Source organism: Lepisosteus platostomus, chromosome 11, assembly GCF_059453375.1.
Source record: "Lepisosteus platostomus isolate fLepPlt1 chromosome 11, fLepPlt1.hap1, whole genome shotgun sequence".
In the NCBI taxonomy this organism is placed as follows: domain Eukaryota; kingdom Metazoa; phylum Chordata; class Actinopteri; order Semionotiformes; family Lepisosteidae; genus Lepisosteus; species Lepisosteus platostomus.
Window position 1 is genome coordinate 36256778 of NC_142621.1, and position 23110 is coordinate 36279887.

The 23110-nt window shown below is 38.2% G+C and overlaps 1 protein-coding gene across 1 annotated transcript in view; it reads left to right on the forward strand.

Moving 5' to 3' along the window:
- nherf1b (NHERF family PDZ scaffold protein 1b) overlaps window positions 1–20096 on the forward strand; it is a 67540-nt gene extending 47444 nt beyond the window's left edge. Inside the window, exons 3-6 of the mRNA XM_088599432.1 lie at window positions 527–680; window positions 8230–8273; window positions 16949–17065; window positions 17852–20096. Coding sequence (XP_088455558.1) covers window positions 527–680; window positions 8230–8273; window positions 16949–17065; window positions 17852–18007 — 471 coding nt within the window. The 3' untranslated portion in view covers window positions 18008–20096. The remainder of the gene's footprint in view (window positions 1–526; window positions 681–8229; window positions 8274–16948; window positions 17066–17851) is intronic.
- Window positions 20097–23110: the final 3014 nt, after the last annotated feature.

Below are 23110 nucleotides of genomic sequence, written 5' to 3' on the forward strand. Positions count from 1 at the left end.
TGAGGCATAGACTGGATTTCCCTCAAATCATATGTGATTGAATTCATTTGGGGAAAATGTTCTTCCTCCCAAGAAATAGGGATCATGTGTACCAGTGCTAAAACTGAAAAAGCAAGGTCTCGTGTTTTCCGTCATCTAAAAAAAAACTAATCCTATTTGCTTAGGTTCCTGTTCTTGTGGAGGTGAATGATTTTAGGTTTTATAGATCTAAAAAATATAAAAAAATAACTCCCTTTCCTGTACATTTTAAATGTTCATGAAAAATGTTCTTGCAAATAAGACCCTATCCTCTCATAAAATCTTGCTTCATCCGTAGTTTTTGAGCTGCAAACAATTCAGACCATCAAAGAAATGATGGGCTAACTTAAGGGTTCCATGTAGTTGCCTGGTCTTGCTGGAGTGAAAACTAGGGATCAGGAGGAACAGGGCAGGAAAGCGCTGCTCTGTCCGATTCCTTCGGACCTGTGTTGAGTGGCTGGACCCGAGCGACAGGCCTTGAGACCTCTCTTTGTGCGTATGTGTGCAGGTGAATGGATTGTCCATGGAGGGGAAGCAGCATGCAGAGGTGGTAGCGGCCATCAAAGCTGGCGGCGAAGAGACGACTCTCCTGGTGGTCGACCCCGACACGGACACGTTCTTCAAGAAGTGCAAGACCATCCCCACAGAGGCCCACCTTACAGGTAGAACAATGGACTCATTTGCAGCGAACACTGAATCTAACCTCGCATCCAGCTTTACCACAGTGTAGAAACATCAAAGGCTGGTCTTCTGTGTGAACGTCTGTGTCAGACTCTGCACCCGCAAATAGCTAAGCGTACTGTACTAAGTTGTCTACTCATATTTGAGCCTGAAGCTATATCATATCAAGGTATAACTTTAGTGTGTAATTTTAACAGCACTGGTGTTTCATCCTGGTAGTAAACCATTGCTCAAATTAATAGAACCGGAAGGAGGGTTTGTCTCGCTGGAGATTGATAGAAACAGAGGAGCACCTTCCTTATGGAGTGCAATTGTCTACGTGTTCATTTTTCAAGTCTTTAAGTAGCAAATAAAGCACACAAATATTTGAATAAAATATGTAAATCCTTAGTGAATTGCCCATTTGCAAGAAGTAAGAAAAAAATAATTCACTAGAAGTCCTGTGACATGCGTGATGGTACTGTAGAAGCATGTGCAGAATTTTAAAAGAATGGACCAGAGTATTCTGCTGTAAGTTATAGACCATACTGTATATCGTTGTCAAATCCTATTTGCAGTTCACAGTAACCCGGATCTTCTCACAGGCGAGGCTGTTCTCTGGAATCTGCGGTTGCTTTCTCTCTCGGCAGGGTCAAGACATTCTAACACGGGCACCATTCTTTTGGCTGTTGCCTCTCACACCCCCACATAATGCCACCTCTGCCGCAGCTACTGCTCTGGGTGTATTCTCAGCAGGCGGCTCTGTACACAGGGAGCCTGTCTCGGCTTGGGACAGAGTATCCAAGTTAAAAATTAAACGTCTGCAGGTAGCTGGCTCCTGACTTGGGTTCAAAGTCGGTAATCTTAGCTTAAAGGGATTTGCAAGGCCTGTGCCCATAGAAACGCAGGGGTGTGGAATCTCTACTGCTCAAGGTTCTGAACAGTGACATATTTTGAAAGGGAAAACAAGTTTTGCTGTTAAGTGTGCCTTATTCGTTTCTCATTCTTGCAATTGATGATTGAAAAATAATCATGCTTTGTGTCTCTTACGCTTCTCGGAGGACTGCAGATAAAACAGTAAATTCAGAAGGAAGAAAATACACTGATGGGTATCTCATTTGAGTTCTTACTCAATCACAAACATTAACAACACTTGCCTAAATAAAATATTGTTCTTTTTTATATACATCTATATACTATATGTGAATATCTTTAATATATGTTTGCATACTGCACTCCACTTAATTTTTAAAGGCTAAATGTTAAGCATCTGTTTATTTAGTTGGTATTGGGGGGAAAAAAAAAGTCATAGAGAGATGACAAAAGAGAATCCAGATCGTTGTTTTCCATCTTATGAATCACGCAGTTGTTTAAAGCAAACTTGTGTGTTTTTGGTTTTTCTAACTTTGAGATATAAAAAGGGTTTGTGTGCAGTGTTTGAGCCAGATATTAATAACTGCACATTTAAAGTGTACACATTGAGTATGGGTAAATGAACCTTTCTAGCTGATATTACAGTAATGGTACTGGCAGGTTTGCTCATGTACTTAAAGTTTCGATTGTAAATGTAAATAAATTGACTGAAGGTTTAACCTGTTGTAGAAAAGGTGAAAGCATTTGTTAGTGTATATATATTTAATGTTTATGTAAAGACAATACTCTTATTTAAGGCTGCTAAAGTAAACATTTTCAGTGCCATCAGTCTTGGCTATCTGCTAATATTGTGCAACAGGAAAGACTTTTTTTTCATTTTAATAGCTATGGAGATCAGCTCTCCTGGACAGTAACAGCTTTCGACACATGCACCACTTTCTAAAGGCTCCCTAAGGTACCTCAACAATGAAAACATTCAGTGCGTAACGTGACACCGCAAAGGTTTCTTGAAATCCAGCAGGGTACCAGTTGACTATTATTTTAACCCAACAGTTTTAGAGATGCGCTTTCCTAGTTCTATTTCCCAGCCCTTGTAGAGTTCTCGTTCTTTCATTTGCAGTTAGATCTATGCTTCCACACACAGTTTCACTTGAGAATAAAGCCCTCTAGCCCAGGGGTGGTCAGCCTTTTTATAAACCCAAAACTCACAATAAAAATAATGTATGATTAATATAAAAAAGCTTCCTTTAATTATAGTATTTCATGTGGAAATGGACATCAACAGAGCAAGACATCATGCGATATCAGAGCTGTGTCAGTATTGATTTACATATTGCTAGGTGTGGGGGGTTGAAAGGTTTCCCATTTGTTGTTGGGGGTCCCCTGGTTGAGAACCCCCTGCTCTAGGGCCCCAAATTCAGATACTGAGTCAGGATCTTTTACAAACTGATGGTAGTGATACACTTGCATATACCACTGTGTACTTGTAAGGCAGTAGTCCTTCTGCACTTGTTTGTCTTCTCCTTGACCCAGTTGAGGGTGTGAAAAATATAGATTCAAAGACCTGTATTGGCATTAATTAGCGATTTCAAAGCAATACCAATTAATCAACAATAACAATTAGGAACATAATTTCTGTCTCATGGATTTTTGTGTTTGAGATTGTATTTTAGGTGTTAACTTATCTGCAATTTTGTAAGTCTAGGATATAGCATTGACAAAATTCCTACAGGAGAGTCTAAAGATCTTAGCACACAGCCTCCTTTAAGACAAATGGTGGTGTGCTCATCCCTTGCAGTTTATCTGGTTGTCACAAATCTCTTATTTCTGTCTGAGTACGTAGCTGCTCCTGTGGTGATCTATTTACAGTTTCTCTGTTTCATTTAACTTTCAGATAAGCAATATTTATCATCTGTTGTCATAGTGCAGACTGTGAAAGTGCACTTTCACCTCTAGGCAAGACTGACTTTTGCCCAAAAAATGACTGATGTGTATAGACGCACATCACAGTGTTCATTCAAGCAAAGCCAGGTTGCTCTCATACAGCATTCAAACTTCTGTAGGAAAGACCTTGCTTTACAATTAGCAAATGCAGAGAGTTGGTGTGTTCAGGTATTGTTTCATACAGCATGTGTGCTCAGCAGCACACAAGCTGATTGTGGAAATAAAAGGGCTCTTTCATAAATTAAATGTTTTTCAATGTGGCATTGCCAAAGGGTATTTAAAATGAATAATTTCATAGTTGCTGTTACAAAAGGAAAACAGGTGATTTTAGTTGTAGGGGTTTTGCTTTTTTGTTCCATCACACAATGATACACATGAAAAACAATTAAATAAGATTTGTGCTGTAGTGGAAAGGTATCTCATATGACCTGTATACTTAAGGATGAGGATAGCACTGTTCTATCTAGAATACTGCTCTGTGCATTTTGAGTCTGTTAGTGAAGTTCTACTGGGCATGAAAGTGATAGAAATATCCATTCCACTTAATTATCCTCTCCCCGGGGGATTTATGGCTACGATGCTTGGTTAAGTTAACATGCTGTCTAATCCAGATTAGACACCTCTACCCCAGAAAATTTAAAGAAGGTAGTGAGGAGAGAGTCATTTAATTTAACCCTTTAATAGCATAGGGGTTAGCATTGCTGCCTTGCAGTGTTGGGACCCTGGGTTCAATTCTGGACCTGGGGTGCTATCTGTAGAGAAAGGAACAATTTAGAATAGTTGGTCAAACTTAGCCAGCATGTCTTGCAAAAACTTGGGAAGAAATAATGACATCCACACAGACAAGAGTCCCAGGTCTTGGATTGAACCCAGACCTGGAGTGCAGAGTGTGGCCATGGTGCCACTCAGTTGATGTCAAAAGTAAAAAAAAAACATATATTTAAGCAATGTTTTAGAGCTTCTGTCAGCTTCTGCCGAGGTTCATAATTTGTGAGACCAAGTTTAATGCTGCTTTATGAATGTACATATGAAAAGAGCAAATTAATTCTACCACTCTTTGCAACATGCAGGGCTGTGCAGCCTTAATGGAAGTTAAAATTGGTGGTTGTGGTTTGGCAAAACAGCACTCTGCACAAGCAGAAAAATGTGTACATATTCAGATTTTTAACCGTATTTTTTCTGAATATTCAGAAAACCAAAATACTTATTGAGAAAAACAACTTCTGCGTAACTCATTTATGCCAACTAAAACTGGTTCAGAACAAAAGATATGTTAGAAATTACATTTTAGCGTCTGGGATGACATTGTCATCATTTATTTTCTTAAATGCTCGATAAATTCAATTATATAATGCAATCATGAGTACTTATTTGTACAAATTGTGCTCCAAAAATATCATTATGTATTTACAATATGTGAAATTAAATCATCTGCAGATTCATTCAACTAATCAGTGTTATCCAAGTCCCATTAAATTATTTACAGTGATTATGCTATTTTAAAGTGAAATGTAATGTATCAAAATATTTAGCCATTGTGGAACACTGTCTCTAGCTTTCCAGTTTAATAAAACTGTTTTCTTTGCGATAGTTAAGGCTGTGAGATTTTTTTTTGAATGGGAAAGTCAAGCAAACAAAAAAAGGGAGAGAATGGAATGTTGCAGTCTTTAAAGAAGGATTGTCTATTAATTACTTCCTGCCAGAATGTAAGCACATATTAGTACCATAAGATGCACAAGACGGGGTTTATAGACTTGTATACAGGCACACATTGTACTCTTAACACCCTGGAGTATCATCACCCTGGAGTATTACACACACTATTGCTATGTGGTTCTGTCCATTGGTTTCACATCATTATCTTTAAGGAGTATCAATTTTAGCCTTCTCCAAATTGAGATTGGGTGATTAACTTCACAATATTGTCCCTTATATTTCACTGTGATTGACACCAGACTTCCATTTTGGTTGTGGCCTTACTATTTTAAATTGCTTGCATGTGATAATGTAAAAGTAATCCTTTAAAAGAGAAAATCTTTTTGGTTAATAGCGATTTGATTTCACAGGTCAGCAAGTCCAAACTTTTAGATTTGAGGAAAAAAAGAGACAAAACTCAGAAAGAAAGAAAGCCTACAGGTAAATGGATGCAAGCTCTTGAATTTTGTTTGAGTGTTAAGTCACAATCACATGAGTTGTCTTCCTGTTTTCTATTACCACTCTCAGGTTACATTTTTCTTTCAAATGTCCATGCTAAATCTTAAGATTGTGGAAGGTTTTGGCTGAATATCAAAGACTTAATATGAGAGGAATTCCTTTCGCCTTGTCTCCAGGTAACTGCTTTTAAAGTGCCTTGGCTTTATATTCAGTCCCTCGCACACAACATGAGAGCAGCACTTGTATTTGGTTACCAAGACACTTTGCAATAAGGACCCTGTGCTTCCAGCTGTGCTTTGACTTAAAGAGCCCCTTTTCTCCATTGACGAAGCTAATAAGAGTCGGCACTGGAGACTGAGATTGGGAGATACTGATCTTACTGAAGAATTCAAGGTTTACTCCGGAACAGATTGGGAAGATTGGGGAGGCTGGGGTAAAAAAGCATGGAAGGTAGGACTAAGTGCTTCAGCCCTGTGATCCTATTTTGCTTTCCATATTTCCAAGTCTGGCTGTTAAGGTCCTGCAGGTTGGGTATCTAAAATACAGCAGCCCTTTCAAGGAACTTTCATTCCCAGTCATAGACACTTCGCTTACCTATTATTGATCCTACAGATTGGAATAGGGTTTGTAGAGGAATGTCAGTGGTTTTACGAGCTCAAAGCCCTCTTTTCTTCTGAGTTTACTTAGCCCTATATTAAGAGGTAAATCTATCAGCAGACAATCCATGTATGGAAAGAGGCTTTTTTTCCCCATACTGTATATAGTTTTGGAGGTTTCCAGATTTCTGTCTGAAGTTTTAGCAACAGATACGAGTCTAGTAGGTTGACTGAAGCATTTAAATGCTGCTAGTTTCATTTGTGAGGATCCTGTAAAGTGCAGAGAGTAAGCAGCATATTAGAAATTGAAACATGTTTTGCAAAGCACAATGAAACAAATGTATTTAAAGGTGTCTGACAGTTTTAAAAACAAATGCTGAAAACTAAGGATACAGGATCTTCTAATGGTCTGTGAACTATACTGTAGCTAAAACTATGAAATATAGCTAAAAGATGAATATGTAAACACCAGTTACCAGCTGATTTGTAACAAAGCTTGAACTTCATGACAGGATGAACCAGTTTTATGGTTCATTAAAAAAAAATCCATTTGTATTTGATCCAGACACTTGGTACCATTTGACTTTAGGAGTCAGTCGGTAGCAAATTCATCTCTTTTTGTTTTATGCTGTCATGGAGCTCTGCCCCATGAGAGTCTTAATGAGGTCAACCTCGAATGGCAGTATTCCCAGTTGTTGCCAGTATTCCCAGTGTGAACTAGCCTCCCAAACCGAAGCCATGACCTACCTCACATTTGGTTAAAACGTTGTCCTCTTCCTGGTGGAACAGCAGTGTTCCCATTTGTCTTGAAGTTCTTGATGATGGATGCTGAAATCCAAATGGGAAGTTATGATGATTTCTTTAAAACTGTCACTGGAGTTGTTAAGGCCAATAATCTTTTAGCTCAGATCTTTGGGCAATTCTTTACCGTTTTCTAGGATGATGCGGTCCTGTGTGTTTTGCGTCTGTACTCCTTTAGTGCCCAGTGGCAAAAAAGTTGACTTTCAGACTCGTGAGGTTTTTACCCATAAAACTCCCTCTCCTTTGATTTACCTTTGCATGTCATTCAACCACACTTTAGTTCATGCAAGATATGTTTTTCTGTGTCTGCCATTAACGAATAGGACTGTGGAAGACTGCTTGCCTTCATACCTGTGTATGTGACTTTTTTTTTCTTCCTTAACACATGTGGCCTAATAATAAATCATATTTATATTTGTTTTTATAAAAAACATAGTTACAAAATAGTGGGATCTGGAAATACCTCAGGGATTAGGTAAAATGTGAGACACCTGAGAAATGGCACATAAGTTCTTTATATTCTCCAGCACAGCTCTTGTGAGAAAGTAATAAATCGGAGTCAAGTCACTCTTTAAAAGACTGATTTAAACCTTTACTCACAGAGCACAAGAATGTGCTACTTACACTCTTTTTCCTTAACACAAAGGGATTCTAAGGGAAGACACTAACCTTTTCTACAAATATTCCCAAGTAGTTCCGTGTTAAGAGTTTAGAATCAATTGTTGATATGGAGCCATGAACTTTAAAGTACTTCATTGCTTTAGAATGGTAACTGTTTCAAATAATTCACGACTTCCTGTAAGAAAATCTTCCCATGCTACATAAAAAACAAAACATAGCTGATTTTTCACATTAGTGCCTATAGATGTACAGTAAAGTGGATTGTACTGAATCTGATGTGAAGTACTATTAAGTGTCTGTTTTTCTGTCATGTGTCTGTACAGACTCTTGTATTAAATAAATTGAGCAAAACTGAGCTGTTGAAAGGGAGTCTGCATTTAACAACCTCCAGTCTTCTAGTCTAGCTAATCTATATACCCCATGTTTTTCTCACCAGAATAGCTGTTCAGTTATTCTAGTTTAGTGTACTTTAAACCACTGCCATCTTTTGTCATCTGTGCTGTGTCTCTTCAGTAGTGTCTGTGATATGTTGTGTTAACCTCCAAATTCTGTCTGCTTTCAGGAGCTTTGCCAGAGCCTGTTGCCAATGGAGATGTTGAAGATAAGGTAAGAGCTTGTTTGATTTTTCACATTGAATTTATGAAACAATCCTACAAACTGTGGGAAGTCCTGGTGGAAATATCATACGGTACATAATGAACAAGGCCCATTACCTGCCTACAGCACTTCAGATTCGCTTGACTGTACTATGTGGTTTATTTCCCGGTAGATTTAACGAGCTGGGGTTGCAAGTAAGTTGCAAAATTACCATCGATCCTTTCACATGACAATTTAATTAAAAAAACTTGGCAGAATAAAATATTTTTTGTTTTCCTTTTACAAATATTTTGTTGCATTGCTTTATTAGAGAAAAACAGTATTCTTATAACCTTACGAGTCTATGTACAGTAGCATAGTTTGTATTCATGCTAGGCATAGCATTTCAGTATTATGAAGGAAGAAGCAATGTGCACAATGATGTTCTAGCAGTTGAGATTCAACCGTTTAGCGGGCATCTTCTCAAATGTAGTGTCACAGCAAATAGCTGAACTAGGCAAGAAGTATTGCGCTGTGTATATGTCAGGCACAGTCCCCAGGAGGGTAACCATATTGCTGGACATTTTGAACAAAGCTTCTGTTCAAAATGTTTAATCCACAGAATAAATAGGCCGAGTGATTCTTTTTCTGTCCGTTAATTATCATTAATCTATAAAGAGATGTCCTATTGTTAGTGCTGTGTGAAGGTTCCAGTTGAGGCTGAATCTTTGTTCTGTTGAGGAACAAAGACAGGGATGGCATCCTGTGAAAGAGGACATTACACAAGCTGCTGAGGTCCCAGAGGGCAACAACACTGTTCAAAACAGGGGTGGGGTTCCACAAACAACAGACTTTTTTTCCTTATATGCCAGAGTTCATGACCAGTTCATCATGGCTGACACTCACAAGTTTCCTGATAACCGCTTCTCCCCTGAAATTCCAGACTGGCTTCGAAAGGTATCTTCTGTTGTCACATGGTGGACAGGGTGGCATTCTCTGTAAGATTTTAGTTTACTTAGTGTGGATCTGAGACTGCTAGCTAGAATCCGAGTGGTACTGGCATCACATTTATTGTAATAGACTAATTCTATGCTGAAAAGTAAAAACAAATGGCAAAAAACAGTGTGCAGTATCTGCAGTATAATATGTATACTTGTCCTTTTGTGGCCTCACATCAGAGCTGAAAGCAAGAGGAATTTACTGCCGTATCTAGAATGATTAAAAACACAAAAAGCCCAAAAGAATGTACAGTGATGTATATAAATCTTCATGCCTATTTGCCATTTGCCATGACTGAGAAACATGCACAGTAAATGTGGGGGGTAGGAAGAAGACCAAGTCTCTGTGTTTCTTTTGCACTCTATCAGCAGATTAGAAATTCCATTGCAGTGCAACAGGCCTTGAGTTCCACTACATCAGCTCTTAAGCCATTGGGGAGTTCTTGTGTCCACATTCCGAGATATGGAGTCCATTTGCATTGCCTTGAAGCTTCCACAGATGAAAGCTGTTGGATGTTCTCATGTTGTTAGTCTGAACACATAACGCAATACTACTATAAACAGTATTTAAGGATTCTGTTACGGTTATTATATCCACATTGGAGACCCATTCTTGATTGAAACATACAGTAATTGTGCATGTGAGAAAATAAATGGAAGATGATTTACCCCGACTGAACCCAGTCCATCGCAGGGCACACACGGATACAGTACAAACACACCAGGGCAATTTTCTCAGGTGTCAATTAACCAACTAGTTTGTTTTTGGACTATGGGAACAAACTGGAACACCCAGAGCAAACTCACACGAACACAGGAGGGCAGGTAGCAGAGCAGAAATTGAGCCTAGGGCCCCAGTGCTATGAGGCAGCAATGCTAATCACGGAGCTATAAGAGGGTTAAATCAAATAACTCGCACTTCCATACCTTCTTAATCTTTTCTGGGGTGTGTCTTATCTGGATTAGACAGTGTTCACTCAACCAGGCAGCACTTTGCATACTGGAGGAGACCCTCTTCATGTACCGCTGAAGTGCACTGGGTGGTGCGTGGCAACCATTCTGCAGCAGTTTCCTCACTAGTATAGACTGTAGCATATTTGCTGCTTTCAGTGCTGTATTTTTATATTCTTTTTTGTACCAGAAAACCCCAAACTAAAGTGACCATTTTTAATGGCTAACCTAGGTCCAGTGGAAGTTATTGGAATTTAAAGCCTGATTATTTTTTCTGAATTTCATACGCTAACTACATAAGAAGATTTTTAAATAAGACGATGCTGTTAGGTCTAACCCACTTCTTGAAAGAAATCCGGGTTATTGACTTTAACAACACGGCTGGTTTGCTTGTTCCATGATCTCAAAACCTTTCTGGGTAAAGAAGTCCCTCCTATATTTGGTTTTAAATACATTTCCACATACAGTAGTTTCCACTTGTGCCCTCTGGTTTATGTTTCGCTCCTCATTCTGGAGAAATGCACTCTACTGACTTTGTCAGTGTTTTTGAGGATACTTTTTGAATCCTATTTTGAATACTTGTATCAGGATACTTGTAGTCTTCTTTGTTAAAGACTAAAAAGGTTTGGTTCTTTCAGCCTGTCAGTGTAGGACATTCCTTAAAGACCTGGAAGTCATCTGGTTGCTCTTCTCTAGACTGATTCCTGAGCACCAGTACCTCTTCTATCATGAAGTTCAAAATTTTACCCAGATTTTTGTTTGCCTTGGTAACTGTTACCCCAACCCCTAGCCAATCAGTGCTTCAACTTTGAAATACCGGATTAATGGATTTAAAATGACACCTCATTGTGGTGTCTCATTATGTAAGTTTCATTCTAATTTATCTTTAACACAAGGAAGCCTAGCTATATTGCTTTTTCACACTAAGTTAGCAGAACAATTATGCTCTTTGGTTCCCCAACTGAAATTCCTATCTGTCTTGGTGACTTGAATTATGGTTTTGCATAAACGTAGGAGTTAGTGTCCTGTAAAACTTACGTGACTACTTAGAGTTGCAAACATACTCTTATATGATTACATTGCAATTACCCAACTATACATGTTGTACAAATGATAAATAAGAGGTTAGATACGACATCTGTTTCATAAGACTGACCCTAATATTATATCAATTCCAGTGCACATCTGAGTGTGTTTCTGTTGTGCTCCCACCTACCATACTTGCTAGTAACTGAAGCAAGAGGCTAGCAGTTCCCAGTTTGTGGAGCAGTAAAGCCTGGATGATCCCTAGGAATTAACAGCAGGTAACCCAGGGTGAATGTGGGGCTGGCACCTGTCAAAAGGAATCCTGCCAGTTGCCAGCAGTGGGGAAGTGGGAGTCTGTGAGTGAATTTTCTCTAGATAAGATTAGATACAGAAACATCTGTCTGAATGATGAACAAGCACATACCAGAGTCAGGATAGATTTGGCCCTTACGATTTTATTCTGTTTTGTGTACCTCTACACTACTGAAAGGCACTGTTTGTATACCAGGTGAACAGTGGTACTTTCCCAGTCTCAGATACGGCAACAGAAATGCAAATAACATGACAGCCGTCACCATTCAAAATATACAACAGTGGCTGAAGCTGGGGTTTATCATTGTCTATTTTAGACCACTCTGGAGAGCAGTTCTTCCTAACAGATCTGCCAGTAACCAAGAAAGTTATTCGTGTGTCATAGTAGTTAAAAATTCACCTTTCTACTTGTCTGCAGAGAAACGTTGTGCTTTATTTTCAGGTCTGCTGGTCTATGCAGGTTTGAAGTTAATGTTCAGGTTTGAATTAAGTTGGTAAACAATCTTCTAGTCATGTTAAACAATTGTGCAATACCAGTAACCTTAAGTATTTTTGAAGTATGGCAGTATCATGGTTTAATGAAGTAGCAAAATGCATTTTTACATACTGCAGTGAAGACAAATTAATTTGCAGCAGTTTTAAGATGTTTTGATATTGATTTGCAAGAACCTGTACATATCAAATCCAACAAAAGACCTTTTCAAAAGACCTGTCTTTAAAGATTTTCATTTCCCACAAAAATGTAGAGCAAATAATTGCACTAACAGATGAAAATCAAACAAATTTAAAAAATAAAATTGACCTTCTGCTTGTAAGTAATGAAAGTGTTAATGATACTGAGGCTGCATTGCTCAAATCCTTATTTCCCTAATCCCTAAATGGTATTTCAATATATAATCCCCTTAGAATTGCGACATACAGAATACTGGAAAGCAGTGTGCCACAATATTATCGCTCAAACACCAGCCAAATGGCACCGCAGTTAGCATTGAGGTCTTGGGGTTCAGACAGCTCAGGCCTCAGCTTTTGTTTAGTTCTTGCCAAGAACAGACTGCCTTATTTATACACACAGCCTGCTGGACATCATGAACATTGCGTATTCGCACTCCTTAATGTGCTTGTTGCTAGTTTTGAGATGGCCACAAGTAAAGAAGGGGAGGTCAGCGACATAGTCTTCTGAAATATTTTCATACACAAAACAAGATGGTCTCATAATCAGTTGTTTCAGTGAGGTAGTTGTGTCCAATGCGTAGGAACATTTGGCCTATACTAGATTACATTTTCATTTCTACTAGGCTCAGTCGCCTAAACAAAGCTCTTTTCTTAGGAGTGCTTAGTGGTGAAAGATTAAAAGTCCCTTTAAATTCATTAGGAAAGGATTAGTTATGAAACGGGGCCAGGGGCATTGTGAGGAAACGTTGTTTTTCTCTTTAACGGGCCTGTTGTGCTCAGCTGCACTACTGCAACCTTGAGAAATACTTTATTCTTGTAGACATCTTCAACAGTCAAATTTGTTTAACAAAAACATGATGTCAATGGAAAAATAAGTAGAATAGAACTGGAATTTATTTTCAGAACATTGAAAAAAGATTTAAGTAACTTTAATGACTCTGCAAATTTCAACCCAGCCACCCCCACCACCTTCAAAGAGTAAGCAGCAGTTTTCTTACTGTTCCCCATCCAGAAACCACTCACCTTACTTTGTTCATCTTTTGATTGCAAAGACGCTCAACAATACCCATTCAAAAAGCAGAACTAAGTTGCTTCTTATCTGAGGAATAAAGTGCAGAAAAAAGGCCTTTATTGTTTTCCCTTTACTGTATGGATATGATATATACAGTATATACAGGAAATGAGGAAATGCTCAATATAATGAACTAAAAGGGAAAGGATGTCCAATAAATGCACAAGTCTGCAGTGTCCAAGAGATGTCTAGCCTATGGCTTGAAAATCGTATGTGACTGTTAATGTCAAATGCAGCACATTCAATAATTTAAAGGCAACTGAGCGGTTGTTCAGTGTATCTCGCACTATGCTTACACTGCACATTACATGCACAAAAACCTGTGTTTTGTTTTTTACCTTATTGTTCACCTCAGTACTATATAAAGTAATTAGACTTTGTCATGTGAAAACCACTAAGATTTTCAGATGGCATTTTTATTCACTTTTGTAACTTGTATGGTAAGACCGTTTTTATTCACTTTTGTAACAGATTGTATGCTAAGACCTTGCATTTCATTATGTAATACTGTACTGTAATAATGTGAAAATGTCCAGCTGACAATCAACTTGTAAAGATAGCGGATTTTGTGATGTCGTATTGTATGCGTGTACAGCAAATTAATTTTGTGTTTAGGACAAAGAATTTTACAGTACTATTTGTAAATCTTATATAATTTAATATTTATATAGTCCCCATATACAGTACAATATAGAATTTAAAAGGAGAAAACTGTTCCATACTGAGTGGATGTGGTAATACTGTAGTCATAGACAAATATTTCCAAAAAACAGTCCGGATAGATTTTTTTCTGTACAAATTTAACTTTGACCAAACTTTGGTTTGTCTTGATTCTATGATATCAGAGTCTGTTATAAGGAAGACTAACTAGTACGTGCTTAGAAGACCCAGAAGAACATTTTGTAGCAGAGTTTAACCAGTAGTTGCAGTTGACAGTCTGCTAGTCCTTAATGTAAGGTCTTACAAATGGCTCTGTAGTCCAAGCAGCAGGAGAGCAGAAGATGAGTGCTGTTTTGTCATAGAGGGATTGGAGGCCCTTTAATTCCAGATTTTGTATGGGATTAAAACCATTAAGCCTCACCACTCTCAGAACTGTGGGACTGCAAAGCTGTTAGTGCTCAAGTGAGAGCTGTTGTAATGTGCTGAATTGCCTGGCAGCAGTTTTTGACGGCACTCTTCCCCCTTGTGGAGGGATGCTGTCAGAACAGCTTCCAGAAGGTTCAGCGCATTAGTGTTTCATCTGTCATTTGCTAAACCAGACTTGAATGTTCTGTTTTCTTGATCATTCACAAGCTAGGCTTTTTTTTTTATAATACTTTTCACCCTTCCCCTTTTTGAAAGAAAAATTGTAACAAAACTAGCAGCAATAACCTGTAAAATTCCTCTATGAAGTTATTAACATTAGAAAAATCACAACAACTGTATATACAGTACATGATGTTCCATTTCAAAATTAACCCAATCTTGCAGTTATGTGTGAAATTATAGTGTGAAAGGGTAAGTATAACTTTAAGAACCAGGTTCAGATGTAGCTAAAACTAAGCTGCTATGTTGTATAACAGTGCATTAGCCTATAAAGAAGAGTGGTACAATAGATGCGATTTAGTGCTTTACAAAATACCTGGTCTTTTGAAAAAGAAAACTTTTGGTCTTTTTGTTGGGGTACATATATCAAGCACATTTTTAATTAATGTTTTAAATTTTAGCTCTGCCGTTCTGGCATTACTTCTTAATTTGATTATAACTTTTTCTCTTTGTTGTTTGTTGGGGTTTGTTCAAGCTGGTCCATCAGAATAACTTTTTCTGATTTCAAAACAGTCTTTGTACCCATCTCACATGTCTCTCCACAAGTCTGTTTTCGATTCAGCATTGGAAAGAGAAGTCTTCTTTATCAGTTTTACAATGGCCATAAACTCAGCTTCAGCTCCACTTTGCATCTCCATTATCTTCTGACAGGTTGCGAGACAAAGAGATCCTAAAATTTGTATTTTAGTTATTTAAAGCTCAATGGTTAGCATTGCTACCTTGCAGTGCTGGGGCCTAAGTTTCATTTCTGTACCAAGGTTGCTATCCGTGTGGATTTTGTATGGTGTGATATTTCATATGAGGGGACCAGCAGGGCTACCCCCGGAAGGGCAGGATCAGTACACCAGCAGTCCTGGAGGGGATTGTACCCAAGCATGAGGCCATTTTTCCCATCCTGTGTCTATATCAGGGCAGAGTTACCTTTTTTCCATGTTTACATTTTATTTTTTTGGCCTTGCTTTCCCTTCCTGCTCTCCCAGGCCGGACCCTGCTAAATAGGGCAAGCCCAGTCTGGTTCTTTTTCCAGGCAGTCCCCCGTTAGATAGGGTAAGTCCAGCCTGGACGCTGCTCTTTCTGTACTTAACGGCGTATTTTCTATTTTTCTTTTTGTTTTGTTTTGTTTTCTTTCGGTTCTCACTAACCTCACACCGGTGCCCCCGCCCCATCAAAAGGGGCTCATCCCCATGCTCAACGCACCTCCTCCCACTGCCGCATTTGTACAGTTGTCTCCCAGTATTTGGTCCATGCGTTTTGATTCCTTACACAGTCCAAATACATGTGGGTACGGCTTCTGGGAAAATGAGCCCTGGTGTACGCTTGTCTCCGTGTGTCTTATCTGTGACTCCTCTTGCTTGCCGGAATAGACTCCCTCTCCCCTGTTGGATAATGCAGTTAGAAAATGGATGGATGGACAGCCCTTTCAATTGTAAGGGCAAGGGAGATCTTCCTTCTTAACTAGAAGTACCTGACAATGTTATAAGGTCAGGCAATTAACTCTTCTAGGTGCACAGCCAAGTGAAACAGGCTTGACCGTCCTTTTACTTACTACTGTATTTTTTTCACTGTATTTGTATGTATGTTTCTCTGTATTGAGCCATCATCACCCTCCTTTTGGACAAACATACAAAGTTTTGATTTTGTCATTGAATGTGCCACTTTTGCTTCTAAGCATAATATTTTGAATCAGGCTAATTAAATATCCAAAAACAAATTCTGTTGATACCTGTGACTTGCTTGATATATGGAAAGAAGTAGTATGATGCTTAGAAATGGTTGTTAAAAAGAGGAGATGATCCCAAACTCCAAAGCCCCTAAGGAATAAATACAGTATGGAACATTTATCAGTCTTTTCCATGTTTACTGTTCATTATCATGCGACCTCCATCAGAGCTCTTTAAATCCAGCGGGTCACTCTGCTTGGGAGGTCCTGGCACCCACTCCACATGGCGAAGAGCCACCTCAACCAAGAGAGTTCAATCAAGTGATTTCAATATTGTATTTGTTCATCACTAAACCTTTGAATACAAATTGTGAGCTGTTGTCGTGGTCACCTCAGAGCAATGAGATGAACAGGACCTACAGTCTCCACCCCAGACCAAATTTATTAGATGCTGTCATCAGGCCTGAAGGCCTGAAATGTTGATGGTGTCTAATAACTGCCTTTGGAGTAGAGCGTGTGATCCCCGCTTATCTTCTTGCTTTGATCGCTGCCCGTTGGACAGAAAAGTACCTCAACAAATCCTTGTGTACATTCTTTTCTCAAAAAAAGTCTCATATCACCTAAAATAATTTTATTTTTTAAACACAAGCTGGAAACCAAAACTGTCATTTATATCCTGTTGTGCTTCCTGTGTCCTCCTCTTGACCAGGCCAATGGGAAGGTGGCTAAGGAGCCAGAGCCCAAGGTGTCGGTCAGCCCGACGTCTTCTAACGCTTCCTCCAACACATCCCTCACAGGGATCCCTGCCAGCACACCCACCCCAGAGGTAAGAGTCTGTGCTGTTTTTGGATTAAACAAATTTTCAGGCCAAAAAAACTAATTAGGACTAAAAACCAAGGGCTGGGGCAGAGGGCTGTCCCTCTGTGGCACTGCAGACACTCCCTATACAAAGTGGTAAAATACCCCCACTGATGCCTCCAGAGCACAGCACTACACTGCACAGCACTTTGAATACACTGGGAGAAGACCTCTGATCCAATGCCAACACTACTTTTTTTGCTTTTTTGAAAATAAGTTATTAGTCAGATCATTCAATCACATTTATTAATTAGATCATTTTAAGTGTTTCTTGTTCCCAGACCATGGTTCCTCTAACACTGGCCTACCCAGCAACGGTGTAGTGTAATACATATAAATGTATATATTTATAAATACTGTACTTTCTCCCCTTCTCTCCTTCACATTCATCTTCTGCATCCCTCCACCACTCCATCTACGTCAGCATTGTCTTGTCTGTATTCACACCGTAGACCTGGAGAACAATATCTAGCTCCTCTGTATTCCTGTATATGGCTGGAATGACAAATAAACTTGAACCTGAACAACCTGTGCAGCTGCCCCTTGGTCACTCCTCACTCTGCAGGGGGTCCCAGCTTCCTCGTCCAGTGGACCCAGCCCATGGGGTTCAGCCAAAGCTATTGTGACTGAAACACTCTATATAAGACTTTCAGTGTGCTTCATTTGTGGGTGGCGTTGTTCCTAGTGAATAAACAATTTTTCAGGGGCTCGGCGAGAAAATTAAAAGAATGCGGTGTTATTTTCCGGCATCCAGGTGAAGCCCGCGGAGAAGGAGTCTGGAGGCGACCCGGCGCTGAGCCTCACCATGTCTCTGCAGCAGGCCAAGGAGCGGGCGCACCAGAAGCGCTCCAACAAGAGGGCGCCGCAGATGGACTGGAGCAAGAAAAACGAACTGTTCAGCAACCTATAAAACTGAAGCCGCCGGCTTCCTGGGTTTTTCAGACCAGCACAGATCTGTTCTTTTTCATGATTTCTATCCCCAAATTGAAAGACAAAGTTTAATTTTTCACCTTTTTTTAATACTCATGTGATATTAAGCATTCGATGAAGAAGAGAAGACATTCGCAGTATTTCTAAAAAAATGTGAAAAAAAATCTAAGAAATTATCGGAAGAGAATCTATATATATATACAGTATATAAATATATATCAATATCATATGTAAACGATCAATATAGTATTTTGGTGAAAATGAGTTGTGAGAATTGTTGAGAGCTAAAAGTGTTCAAAAGCCCTAGGGCTTTTAACCACTGTGTATTGGAATGGAACCACTGTGTGCTGATCACTCACGCCCTATCGAAGGATTGTGTTGAATGTGTGCTCTTTGTGTTGGAGGAGTTCTTGGAGCAGGACCTCGTATTTCATAACCTTTATTTTTGTAGAAATCTCATTTTCTGTTATTTAAGCTATATTTAAGACCTTGCTTGCAGGGTCTCAGTAACATTTTGACTCGTCTTTCCCTTACTTTTTTTTAATTGAGCCATGCTTTCTTGGATAAAGTAACACACCCAGCCACTCCCAGTCCGTAGGACAGCCACTATTTCTTTCTTTTCCGTTGATGAAAGTTCCTTGAAATTACTGAGCCGACTCCTACCCCATGTTTTGTTTTTTATTTTTTATTTTTTTAATGTGTAGGTTTAGGTGTTAGCATCTGTTTAAAAACATTTTAAGATATTTTAAAATTTGTTTTAGAAGGTAGTAGATTAAGTGTTCAGCCCTTACTGTGATTTGGGACTGACTGAGTGGTTTCCTAGAGCATCAAGAATAGAAATGGCTCACTTCAGAAACAGGTCTGGGGCAGAGAGGGGTTCAGTTCAATTCAGTCACTGATTGTTCAGGGCCCACCTTTTGGATTCCGCAGTGTGTGCTAGCAGCTGTAATGAAAGATTAAGAGCAATGTTGAATAAGAAAAAGAGATTATAGTGCATGTTTAAAACGAAGTGATGTGATGTACAAGAATTTAAGGAACAGCACAAGAATGACAAGGAAACCAGGGGTGATCACATCGAAAATTTGAAAAACTCCTCCACTGTGTGAAATGTCCATTTTACAGAAAGGGTTATTGTGGGCATTTTTACAGTGCATCCTACAGAATCATCTGTTTTTAATCTTCTGGAGAGTTCTGATATTGTATATATATGGAATGCACATTTAATTTTTCTGTCAGTATTTGCTAATCCACTATATCATTTCAGCATTTGAACATGCCTGTGTGGCTGCAGAACTGGAACTGTTCCCATTCTGCCTTTGTAATATTTAGTTACAGTACTTATTGCTTGTTTTTCACAATCTACAAAAGTTTGACAGTAATACCATTACAGTGTCCAATAACTCAGTGAAAGAGCTTACTGTAGGTTTTCGTTTTAACAGTACTTTGATAATAAACCCTTTTCTCTGCACAGTATGGTAATTTAAAAAGAAATCTAACTCATGAAAACAACTTTGGAAGTGATCTGAAGAAGCTCATAAATGAACTTTTTTTTGCCTTACTTAGGTAAGGGTAGCTATTGTTTTTTGACAATCAAACCACTGGAACACAATGGTTGTTGGACCAAAATTGGACTGTTGAATTTGTTTTGTCAGCTTTACCCAACCCAAGGCTCGCAGCAATTGATAAAGTAACCAAAAACAAATATACTGTGGTGTTTTTGAACTTGTCCTGTGTTCACTTCTTATGTGGAATTATCTTTGGTTTGTTTTTTTTGTTTTTTCCTATTGTCTTGAAAATTGAGAGATCATTTCTACATTTTGTTTTCAATAAATTTCTAGATTAGTGAAATAAGTATTTTTGTTGCAGTTAAGTGGTGTTAAATGATGCTTTTGCTTATTTTTCAAGTTTCTCTTAGTCTGGAGATTAGTAAGGAACCTACCACAGCACTGCAAGGCTAAATTTGTTTGCCAACATTCTTGTTATGAGTTAAATTTTAGGACGGTGACAGGGAGACTGTATTATTTGTATATTAATGAGAGGATTAATAAAATTTAGATGAAATCCATAAATATTCTTGTATTATGTCTTCTGAGAGCAGTGTGGTTGTTTGATGTTTTGTGATTTCTTTAAACATATTGTGAATTGTTGGGACAGCATGTCAGGTACAGTCTCTATCACAGTGGTAGGCACACTGACTGTGGAGAACGCTTATAAGGCAGGTTCACAAAAGATTGGACACAAATCTGAGTGGCCTAAGTCAGAGTAGACCATGTGATAAACAGTGTCCAAAAGATACAAATAGGAGGTTCAAAAATCAGAAAAATGTCTTTCTATGCTTTTTCATTTTAAAATGTAGCTCATTTTATGAAATTAATTTGTTCAGAGAAATATGTAGGCCTCAGCAGTTTTATAAACAACTCATTTATACTGTTTCAATTTATAAATTGCTCAGTTTCTTTGCATTAGGTCCTAACAGGCTTGTTTATTTTACTGTATTGTATAAATACAAACCTGCAGTGTCAGTAATGAAGTGTTTGAGGACTGAATTCCTATGGAGTTGTGTGCATGCCCATAAGTGATCTCCCATAATTGTTTCTTGATAGTTTCTCTTACTGAGAGCTAGTGTTACTGGCGCCACTTTTCTTGTACACATTGGCACACAAAATAGTCCTGCATTCCTACTGAAGTCATTTTTCCTTACCTGTATCACCATTTCCAGGTAAGCTGATTCTTGATGTTTTAGCAGATATTGCCTTCCTTTCCAATAACAGGTTTGATTTCACCTTGATCGGAGTGTCTTGGAGGAGGCAGCCCACCAGTGTCTCAGAGTTTAGCATGATGTTGAGGTTGGACTGTTCGGATGGCACAACACGGCTCGTGAAGACAGAAGGTCAGGTTCCTAAAACATCTACTAAATGGAATTAGTTAGGATCAAGTATACCCCTTTCCCTTAAAGAGGGCAATAAGCATTTGCCATTGCAAAAAAAAGCTTTATGATGAAGACCCTGGGGCAAAAATCCAACTCATTCATTTTCTAACTGCTTTATCCAATACAGGGTTGCTGGGCAGCCAGGGTTTGGAAAGGCAAAAAATATACCTCTTGGACATATCCCTGAAGGGCAGAGAAATCTTGCAAGTACAATAGTATGTCTTGTTCATTGGGAGGGAGGAATTTCATCGACCAATAAATATGGAGTCTCTCCCAGGCCAGGTCACTGACCTACTGCTGGAGTGTTGATCTTCGTCAGGGAAAAGGGCATGGTCTTAGATTGCTAATCAAATAATTCTTTTTAATGGTTACCACTTAAAACAACATTAGAATTAATAACATTCTTTTAAACTCTTCACTTTCTCACGGGATAATAAATTCCATGAAATACATTAAAACGATCAACAGGTGAAACATTTGAACTTTGTGGTGCGCAGGGGCATTCAAAAGCTGTGCCATAGAAATGAACCTTTTTATGCTAATTATGTTTGCCCAGTTAAGTCTGAGATACGTAACTCTCATTCTGTGATTACTAAACTGGATGTTAGGCAATATTTTAGATCTTTGTGTTTGTCTTGAAAATGTGTATTTCAGTATGGCCAATGGGTATTCAAACACTTGGAATCCAGTTTTCCTTTTTATTTGCATTTATAATTATTTTAGCATCTAATACATTGTGTCCATAGTTTGTTTCTAGTTTTAAGCTTGTGTAAATTGGCATTCAGAGACTGGAACATTGGATTTAACTCTTATCAGTTCGCAGTATAAAGAGTGGACCAACAACACCACAAATTATCAACAAATGATATTTGTACAGAACAGTTATATTATTTGCCAAGTAATAAAATGTTTATCACACAAACTCAAACATATAATACCATTAGAAATTAAGGTGAGTATTTTTGTTTCATATTTTAAAATAAGTAGCTGCTTGCAGTATACATAGAAAACACCAGCTGCTGGGCAGAAATTTTGAAAGGTTGTATGAATATGAATCTTAACAGATCGATAACATTTAATCTGTTAGAATTCCTTTATCTTAATACATTCAAAGTAGTAAACTGGCCATTTCAGGGTTATCATAGTATGAAAACTCAGTTTTGTTAAGACAGTTTAATGTTCATCCTAAACTTTGTTACATATCAAGACAGATACAATATGATCTGTCTACCTAATGTCCAATTCTGACATTTTGGCTTACAGTCATCTGTCTTGCTACTTGAAAATGTATTAATCCCAAACATATTAGCCTATCACAGAAATAAACTAATCATATTTGTATCATTTTGTGAGCAGATTGGAACAGATGTAGAGTAATTTATTCTAATTGAACTATAGCTTGCCTGGCTCAAATGAAACTGCAAGCAGTAAAGTGTAGTTTGCAATCATATTTTCCTATTTGTTATACTTTTTTATTTAAAATCAGAACATTAATACATATAAAGCTTATTGAAATCTCTTAGATGAATTGCTAGAAAAGACGAGGAATTATTTTAAACTTTTTTTCTTTAGCAATAATGCCATAATAACATGAATTAAAAAACATTCAACAGTTAAGCCACTAGGTGGAGCACGGTTATTATGGAATCAAAGGTACAGTTGTACCCAATTCAGTCTCGCACAAAAAGCTGCTTTTGTGTTAGTGGTTAATGCAGACTATTTTAATGCCTTCAATGTTTTACTACTTTTCCATTTTATTTTTTTTCCTCATCGTGAGAGAAGTGCTGTAGGCTGTAAAGTTTGATAATTGTTACAGATGGAAGGGACCTTTAGTATTTGCCTGCAAAACCTTTGGAAAGGTAAAAAATAGGGCTCTTGCAAATTAATAATGAAACACAGGCAATAATACATTATCTGCTCGTTTCATACTCCTGATCCATGTAATTTGTTGGCTTACAGATTTAGGTGCATGGAAATTTGAAGCATGTAATTCTTCCAAATGTACAGTCCGTTACAACACTACACATTAAAATAGATTCCCGTGTTCACTATTCCTGAATGATATAATGTGGCACAAGTAAATGAAATGAAATGAAAGTAAACTATTTTGATTGCAGCAATATTAAGACTGGAAGGTTAAGATGATCCTGTGCT